General features: G+C 37.9%; 2 protein-coding genes across 2 annotated transcripts; both read left to right on the top strand.

The window, feature by feature from the left end:
• The first annotated feature begins 474 nt into the window (after positions 1-474).
• Positions 475-1,781, top strand: LOC106454732 (putative transmembrane protein At3g54730). The gene has a single exon (XM_013896848.3). It carries the CDS (start codon positions 608-610, stop codon positions 1,724-1,726), a length of 1,119 nt encoding a protein of 372 aa, XP_013752302.3. The 5' UTR covers positions 475-607; the 3' UTR covers positions 1,727-1,781.
• A 1,088-nt stretch (positions 1,782-2,869) lies between these two features.
• LOC106438665 (BRCT domain-containing protein At4g02110-like) lies at positions 2,870-7,989 on the top strand. Its single transcript, XM_048776114.1, has 10 exons — positions 2,870-3,228; positions 3,303-3,392; positions 3,475-3,579; positions 3,673-3,774; positions 3,850-3,934; positions 4,019-4,088; positions 4,185-4,229; positions 4,417-7,035; positions 7,210-7,426; positions 7,527-7,989. The coding sequence occupies exons 1-10, from the start codon at positions 3,148-3,150 to the stop codon at positions 7,818-7,820; spliced, it is 3,708 nt and encodes a 1,235-aa protein (XP_048632071.1). The 5' UTR covers positions 2,870-3,147; the 3' UTR covers positions 7,821-7,989.
• The last annotated feature ends 1,828 nt before the right edge of the window (positions 7,990-9,817 follow it).

The following is a 9,817-nucleotide window of genomic DNA, read 5'->3' as shown; positions in this document are numbered from 1 at the left end:
TTATTAATTTAGAATCATTGTTATCTTTTGCCTCTATTACTACTTGGCATATTACACTTTTTGTCACTGGACACACCAAACTAAATAAAACTATTACTCACTCCGTTCCTAAATATAAGATGTTTATGAAAAAACACATATATTAAAAAAATTATTTTTTTATCTTAAAAATATCAGTAAAATTATAAATTAATGATATTGAACCAGTTACGAAATAAATTATTAAATATGATTGGTTACACAGTTTTTAATAAATTAAAAGTTATCTAAAAAAATAAAAACATCTTCTATAATAGAACATCAAAATTTTCTAAAACATCTTATATTTAGGAACTGAAGGAGTATTACATTTGTTCATACTTTTTGATTATACGAGACCTTATTTCCACAATAGGCAGAACCCACTACTCTGAAAGTCTGTATATATATGGTGACAGTTATAACTTATAACAGAACATACCAACAGAAAGAAAATTAAAAAAAAAGCAGGGCCGCAGACATGCGACTCCAAGGCGATTAGGGTTTTTTACTTTAATCTGCCGCCGACGGTGTGGCCTCTCGCCCACCGGTGAGAATCTCTTCTGTCTCCCTCCTCTTCCTTTCTTCCATGGGTTTGATGCTGCTCTTTCGGGGTTCAGAGTCACTGTTGCTCCTTCCCCCACCTCCTGAGCCACCGCCGTTTGTTTTTCCTCTAGATCTACTCGCTGGGGTCTCTGCTCCCGACCCTCCTGATCCTCCCGACGCTTCTGTCACTCTCGTCACACTGGATCTGTCCTCTTTCCCCTGCCATTGTTTCACCTTAGCAGCTGCGAGGTCCCCTCTTCATTGTACAACAACATCCGACTCAGTCTGTTTGCTGATTGTTTCTCTTGGAGTGAACCTTGTCAAGCCTCTGCTTCTCCCTACCGATGGTTACAGGTTTCAGATCTATAATTTCATATGGGGAAAAATTCGTTTTTTCTTCCTGTTCTTAGGCAGAACTTGGAAAGGTATGACCCTTGTGATCCGTCTAGATGTTTCTATTTGGGATGGAACATACCTTAGATTTGGATTCCTTGTCCTCCGTATAAGAAACCATTCACGAACATTACCTCAGTATGAGGACCTTATGCTTCTTGGTAGTCATTGTTTAACTCAGTACGAAGCTGTTAGGCATTTGTTTTGCCTTCCTTTACCTCAGTATGAGGTTCACTTACCTCAGTATGAGGTTCACTTACCTCGGCATGAGGTTGTTGTTCGAAATATCTTTTTGGGCTCATTACAATATATTTGTGTGTTGGTAGTCTTCTCTGATGTTTCAGGTCTACAACTCAAAAAGATAAGCGATGGATTTAAAAAAGCCAACCTTGGCTTCGTAGTTTCAGACTTGTTTGTCTGGCCGTGGTGGTTCTTGCAACTCTACACCTCATTATGGTTGTGGAGTTCCTCACAATTTCAAGGCTCATCAAGATGGTGCTTGATCACCTCTGTAGCCAAGTTTCTTGCTGCTCTCTATGCATTTGTTGCTGCAGCATGTTCGGGTAACAGTTCACTGAACGTGTTCTCCAATTCCCGTGGCTTCATCTCACTCAGTAGCATTCATGGTGTTTCACTTTTAAGTTGCTTGTGTGTTATGTTTGCTTTTATCTATGTTTGTGTTATCCGTTTTGCTTTTGCAGCGGTTTATTTAGCTAATGTGGCTGTGTTATTGTTTCTGTTGAACAATTCCTCCATTGATGGAGTCTAAGTTTTATTAATGAAAGTTGGTTTGAACAAAAAAAAAAAAAAATAACAGAACATACCCTTTTCTTTATATATGCATGTTACCAAAATATCTTTATAATAAAGTATGGTTCAAGTTTGTAACATATATATCCCCTGCATGATCATACAAGTTTATTTTATTCATTAGACATATTAATTTCGTTTGATTCAACCAGATGCCATCTGAAAGATTAAATGACTTTTAGAACAAAACGATATTTAACTAACCATATATTGATATAAAAAAATCTAACCAGATCTTGATACCGAACCCAGATAAAACATTATTGTGTTAAACTAATTTATTGTGTTTTTGCCGATTCTATTGCTTTATAATAAATATTTCTAGATATGTAATTTTATTTTTAATTTGGATATTCTTTCAATTCACGGATTAGTTCTGATTCATTTTCGGTTTTATTCTTTACATAACTATAAGATTCAGTTATTTATGAATTAGATTTGGTTTTGATTTAGTTTTTTTCCAGAAATATTTGTTCAAAACTATACAATATCTTATATAAAAGTTCATTTAAATTTTTTATTCATTCCGAAATAATCCACGCTTTCAAGCACGGATCAAAATCTAGTATATATTAAGATTAGATGGTTGGCTGAATCAACTAAAATCAATTTTCCAAACCGAGCTTAATTATATATGTCATATGCGGTTTGTTCATCTTACCTTTCATAAATCATAAGTCTTCTAAGTTCTTAACTTCTATATAGACAACATGAATTATTAATATGTATGGTTAAGTAATATTAAACTATCTGACTATTTTAATATAGAGAAATTGCCACAAATACCAAATTCATGGTATAACTTTTCATGTTTGCACAAACTACTATTTATGATACCATTTTTCATGTTTACACAAACCAATGTTATTTTCATTTTAGTGAAAGATACAATACATTTATACCATTAGGATTTACTAATTTAGATTTAGGGTTTATAGTTGAAAGGTGGAGTATGTTTTTTAAATATGAAATTTAGGATTCTAATAAATATATAAATAAATACTCAGAAAATATAATTATTTTAAAAGAAAATAGTTTCAAACATAATTTTCGATTTTCAAAAAGAAATTTTGAAAAAAAAATTCAAAAAAAAGTTTATTCAAATTGGAAAACGTAGAATTCGAAAACATAAAAAAACATATTATTTTTATTATTTTAAATTATTATTTATCCACTTTCCCAATTTTAAAGTAACTCTTGTGTAAACGTCGCCAGTTTTGCTTTCTCCCGCCGAATCATAATTTTTTTCAATTTCGCCCAAAATTAAAAGCTTCCTCGAGACTCTCTCTCTCTCTCTCTCTCTCTCTCTCTCTGTTCAAATCCTATCTTCGATTTCTGCACACTGAAACCCTAATTTCACACAGAGCAAAGAAAGTGAAGATGGAGTCGGGTCTTCCTTGCATGACGTTCTCGGGTGTTCGATTCGCCCTCGTCGGATTCAATCCCACCGATGCGAACACGGTAATTTCTCTATCTCCATTTCAAGGGTTTCTGATTGATCCATTTTTGTTAATTATGGTGTAATCTCACTACAGGTACGATCGAAGCTTATGAGTGGCGGTGGTGTTGATGCTGGCCAATACAGTCAAGAGTACACTCACCTCATTGTAGACAAGCTTGTTTATGTAAGTCTTTAAGTTCTCTATTAACTATTATCCTGTGTTGTTGGCAAAGTTCTAATCTTTTTTGGGGGATACATCTAATTAGGATGATCCGGTTTGTGTCGCTGCTCGAAGCAGTGGGAAAGTGGTTGTCACTGGTTCGTGGGTTCATCACAGTTTCGACGCTGGAATGCTTATTGATGCCAATTCGGTCAGTATCTGTCGATGATTAGTCAGATATTTTATTTAGTGATAATGTTAATTGAAGGGTTTTTATCTTTTTGTTTGTTGAATAATTTGGCAGGTTCTGTATAGGCCTCTTAGAGATTTGGATGGGATTCCAGGTGCCAAAAGCCTAATTGTGTGCTTGACTGGGTACCAACGTCAAGATAGAGAAGACATTATGGTGTGTTCTTCTTCACCTTTGTTGTGTGGGGTTTGGCTTAATGTGATTTATCTAATGAAAGTTGTTTTTCTCTAGACAATGGTTGATTTGATGGGTGGGCAGTTCTCGAAGCCGCTTGTTGCTAACCGAGTCACCCATCTTATATGCTACAAGTTTGAGGGTAACAGACATTGGCGTTATGTGTTCTCTTCTTTTGGGTGAAATAGGGAATAAACATTTGATTGGAGTCTTTCTTTCTTCTCAGGAGAAAAGTATGAGCTAGCTAAGCGAATGAAGAGGATTAAGTTAGTGAACCACCGGTGGTTAGAGGACTGGTGAGAGACATTCATGAGTTTTCTTCTTACTTTTTTCCTTTTTTTGGTTGGTTAATGGCGATGATGATTCTTACAGTATGTTTTTCTTATTACCAGCTTAAAGAATTGGAAGCTCCTTCCTGAGGTTGACTACCAGATAAGGTAAATTTTCAACACATCTATATCTATCCCAAATTGCAATTCTACAAAGTCGGCATAGTCTCTCTTATTCATCAAAAGAAATGGGTTTTATGGACATTTCAGTTTGATTTGTAAGTTACTATTCAGGCTATGTAAACATGAGAAATAAATACTCCTAGTATAAAATGACCATTTTCTCTTTTCTCAGTGGCCATGAGCTGGAGATGATGGAGGCTTCAGCTCGGGATTCTGAGGACGAAGCAGAAGATGCCTCTGCGAAGCGTGCGAACACCAGTCCTCTTGGTCTTAGGGTCAGTGCTGTGTCTGCAGTTGAAATGTCGAAGTCGAGAGGAAAAGATATCCCGGTTGTTCAAACAAAATTAGACGAACATGGTGGTTCATCACGATGCAATACGTCGAAAGAGGATTGGTTAACTCCGAAGAAGATGGAAGCCACGGTCTCTACTGATCCAATTACTGCTCAGCAGAGCGCAGGCACATTTCAGAATACTTCTACTTATGCGTCCCCTGTTCCAGTCAACAAGGCTTCTGAGAGAGGGATGGGCAAAATGGAGACTGATGACTCAACACCTATTAACGTGAGTATCAGAAGGCATTCTTCTCTAGCCACTTATTCAAGGAAAACGCTTCAGAGATCATCAGAAACAAGTACCTTGGGAAACGAGTCAAGTTGCCAAAACGGTACCTTAAGAATGGATGACAGGGCCCTAAAAGCTTCGACTGCCTTTAACATCTCTGCATCAAAGTCAAGTTCTTCCGTGGAAAGAAAAACACTCTTTGAGGATCTTGATAAGACTGATACGTTGCATGGCGAGGAGTCCACTCCGTTGTTGCCTCAGGTGAAACTTACAGATGGTTCTGTCAGTAGCAAAGGTTCACCACCTGCTATGTCAACTGCGGAGAATATTATTTCCAAGTGCGCACCGGATGAGATACCGGAGAGATCATCGATTGAGCCAATGGTGGGGAATATGTTGTTGCAGGAACCAAGATCAGGTTCACCAAAACAAAACCTTAAGGTTGTGCCAAACATCAATGACAACACTGAAGGTGAGGAAGTTGCACACAAGTTGGATGTGAGTGATTCAGCAACTAGGCTATGCAGTTCAAGTGTTGTGTTAAAGGAAGCTGATACTTGGACTGCAGAGATTTTAAAGGGTGGATTAGATGAAAGATCCGTAACGGAGCCTGTGATGATGAGATCTAGCACCTCTCCTGTAGAAACAGAGCCGCCTAAGAAGAAAACAGCTCCAAGAAAGAGTCTAGGCACCAGAGGCAGGAAAAAGAACCCCATTAGCCAAAAGGGGTCTATTTACTTGAGCGAACCTACCCCAAAGGACGAGCACAGTGATGGTCTAATCAAAGGAAACGTTTCGGAGCTGGCGACAGATGATAGCAATCAGAAAGAGATACCAAGTCCTGTCCTAAATGCTGAGGCTGTGCCAGAAATGGCGAAAGGTAGTGTCTCAGAGACTGAAGCCCTTGATAGAATTGACTCTGATAAGCAGCAGGCTAAGAGCCCGGAGGAAGCTGGTGCAGAGGTGGAAATTAAAATGCTAGAATCAGAGGTTACAGAGGTTCCAACTAAAGATCCAAGTGATGGTGCATTACAGTTAGAGATCAGTAAGAGTAAAAATAAACGCATGAGTGAGTCTACTGTAGGTAAAAATAGCCTTCAAAGCGGGAAGAAAGGAAGTTCGTCTAGAGCTGAAGTAGCAGATTCTGGTTTCAAGAAGACAAAAAAATCTAGAAAAGAAGCAAACGATACTGTGATGGAAGATATAAGGGATATATCAGCGAACGAGATGGAGAACGTTGCACTGGAAAATGAATCTGGGAAGGTCAGTTCTGGTGGAGATCAAAGCCCAGCTGCTGGAGACACATCAGTAAGAACTGACGCTGAAACTAAGGATCCAAGCGATGCTGCAGTGCAATCAGGGGTTGAGAAGGATAATGGTAAACGCAGGAAGGAGGCCACTGTTGGAAAAACCAGGCTTCAAAGTGGGAAGAAAAGAAGTTCTTCTGCAGTCGAATCTGATAAGGCCAATGTCAAAAAGACAAAAAAATCTAAAACAGACGATGAGACTGAAGCAAACGATACTGTGATGAATGATACAGTGATCAACTCTGCAGAAGTGAAAGAGGATGCAGCAGTGGATAAGAAACCTGAGGATGTCAGTTCTGATAGAACCCAAAGCCCTGTTGCGAGGAAACCATTAACAAGAAAGGAGACAGCAGCGAAGGATCTAAGTAATGCTGCAATGCAACTGGAGGTTCCTAAGAATAAGCGTAAAATCAGAAAGGAGCCTGCTGTAGAAAGAAGTAGCCTTCAAAGTGGAGAGAAAGAAAGTTCTTCTACAGTTGAAGTAGGATCATCAAGTGTCAAGAAGTCTAAAAAATCTAAAAAGGAACGTGGCGCTAAAGCATCCGACACTGTGATGAAAGACATAGAGGACAACTCTGCCGAAGAGAAGGAGAGCACTGAAGTGGATAACAAATCTGGACCTGGTATAGACAAACGCCCAAAAAAGAAAGCTGCAAAGACTGCTAAAACGGTTGCAAAGACTGCTAAAGAGTCTAAGCAGCTTAGTTCTAGTAAAAAAGCTTTACAGGAGCAAAGACAGGAGCCCAAGCATTTTATAGTCAGTGGTCCTAAGGTCCAGAGAAAGGAGTATCAGAAGATCCTTAGGCTTTTAAATGGCAAATGTTGCAGGGATTCTCATCAGTGGTCTTATCAAGCAACACACTTCATTGCTCCTGAAATCCGTAGGACTGAAAAGTTCTTCGCTGCTGCTGCTTCTGGAAGGTACAAATTAATCCTTTAAATCAACTTGTTTATTGATCTCTTCAGCCCTATACATCCTCTTTATTGTGTCACACACTAAGACCTTTTGATAAGGATTTTCAAACAGTTTGCTAGATTTTATTTTGATAGGAACTGTTTCCTTACATCTTTTACTCATCACTTTGCTTAATGCAGTTGGATTCTGAAGACTGATTATGTGGCTGATTCAAAGGAAGCTGGGAAGCTACTACCAGAGGAGCCTTATGAATGGCACGGTACTGGTCTTAGCGCTGACGGTTCAATAAGCCTTGAGTCCCCAAGGAAATGGCGGCTCGTCAAGGAGCAAACAGGACATGGTGCTTTACATGGATTGCGCGTTGTTGTATACGGTGACTGCGCCGTCCCTTCATTGGTAAGTAACACCACAATACTGATGACACAGTTGAACACTAGAGGAAACGTTTGTTCTTGGTTCTTGGATGTCTTTAATTTTTGTCTCTCACTCTGATCAGGATACGTTGAAGCGAGCTGTGAAAGCTGGGGATGGTACCATACTAGCAACCGCACCGCCTTACACGCGTTTCTTGAATCAGAACACTGATTTTGCGTTGATAAGTCCTGGGATGCCACGCGATAACGTCTGGGTACAGGAGTTCATACGCCATGAGATACCTTGTGTAGTCGCGGATTACATTGTGGAGTACGTTTGCAAACCTGGATATGCACTTGACAAGCACGTGCTCTACAATACAAACGCATGGGCAGAAAGGTCTTTCAATAAGCTTCAGCTTAGTGCTGAAGACTGAAGAGGAAGAAGTAGAAGATTAGCTGTTGCCTCTTCACATGATGTAAACAATGTTGCTTGTGAGTCACGGACTATGATAACACCTTTGTAAACCCAAATCTTCCCTTTCTCACAAACTCTATGGAAAATAACATTAATAATAATAATAATGTTTATTCATTGTTTAAAAATTCAAGCAACACGGCAGTTATACTGATCTCACTGCCTGCAGCAGCTTCTTGGCCGAGAAACTTAGAGCATGTGGATTCATGGGTTTCTCATGCTTAGTTTATTGTATTAGTAATTTAAAATAATTAAATCATCTATTAAAAATAAAATGCTTCAAAGTGACATGTATCCTTAAAATAAAGACATGTGTAACAATAGTTTCTCAACATTTTTAAAATACTCTCATATAATCTTCTACACTCTTTTACTAATTTTGATTACTTTTTCTGGTAAGAGAAGAGTTCACCACTAATGTTGTCTCTAGCGTAGTAATAATTTGGTTCGTGTGGTTGAAGAATTTCTGATGTCATGTCTTTGAGCATAATACCACCAACACGTCTGTCTTTTGGTTTATTCACAGATTTATCTTGTACACAACAAAGTCTGATATGTAAGCATCTCAATTGTTTGTTGAAATGGATACAAATCAGACTATGCTGCATACAAAATAGTCGTGTTAGTGGTAATCCTAAAAACCAGGACAGCTGAAATTCCTCAGCCAGAAGAACCAAACTATTACTACGCTAAGTTTCTGTACATAATCATCCCAATACCTCAAACGCTGGATGATTCTGGTTGTTGGGTTCACTCCATGTTCTCCATGCACTGTTATATAATAAATATATCAAACGCATTAACTATTTAGTTTTTTTTTTAATCACTTTTGTATTGGTAATGATTAGTTAGTTTTATAAAGCCGAGAGGACTATCGCCACGGTGTGAGTGACAAAACTTGATAGTTTGAAGCTCTGTTATGGTCTTAAGCATAGTAGTTTCGAACAAAGAGAGATTCTTTAGTTTCTTACCTTGTAAACGTCGGCCGAGTTCGTGATATCTTTTTTATGAACTGAGTGTGAGAGATATCTTCCGCTCTATTATCTTCTTCCATAGACTTAAAGCGCATTCTCTCGTCACCATCAACATTGCTTTGCCCTGACCTTGATGGTAAAACAGGACTAGTAGGGCGGCTCTCAGGTTGCGATGAGCTAGTGCGTGTTCGGTCCTCGCAGAACCTGGCTTCGTCAGAGTCTTCAGACATGGGAGAGTATTGTAATGGCAAGTCATCTCTGTGTTATCACTAGAAATATTTATGAAAAAAAATCTCTTAAAAGAAAAGAAGAAAAACTCAAGATTAGGGGTTGTTATATACTTGATTTAGGCATTTTACATCCACTTAAAGACCATTCAATTATATATATAATCACATATATTTGCAAAAACTTTATGCAAACATGATGTGAAGAAGAAGATGACAAAAACTATTGAGGAAAGTAATGGTAATGGAGATAACGTTTTAACTAACTAAGTAGAAAACAATCTTAACATAAGAGACGACGCTGCAGCAGCTTCTTCACTGAGAAACTTAACGTTGTTGTACTTGTAATAGTTATATTCTTGTGGTCGAGGAATTTCCGCCGTCCTGATTTTGAGCATTGTCACCAACATGTCTATTCTCAGCTTTATCATGTATACAGGGCCGTCTAACAGCACGCGCAAGTGGAGCGGTCGAACAGGGCCCTGAAATATAAAAATAAAAAATTTAAGGATTTTTTGAAATATATAGATAAATTATGGTAAGAAACTTTAAAAATTTAGATATAATGCTAAATTTAGAACTTATAATTAAAAAAAAATCAGATAAAATTATTAATTTATAAATTATTTGATAAAATGTACGATTAATATTTTTTTTGAACAGGGCCTCAAATTAATTTGAGACGGCCCTGCATGTATACAACCAAGTTCATTGTATGCATACAGATCGAACTTTGTTGTGCCCAAGATGAAGCT

This window comes from Brassica napus, chromosome A3 (genome assembly GCF_020379485.1).
Source record: "Brassica napus cultivar Da-Ae chromosome A3, Da-Ae, whole genome shotgun sequence".
NCBI lineage: Eukaryota > Viridiplantae > Streptophyta > Magnoliopsida > Brassicales > Brassicaceae > Brassica > Brassica napus.
The sequence above is the reverse complement of the archived record's forward strand: the minus strand, read 5'-3'. Positions and strand labels throughout refer to the sequence as shown.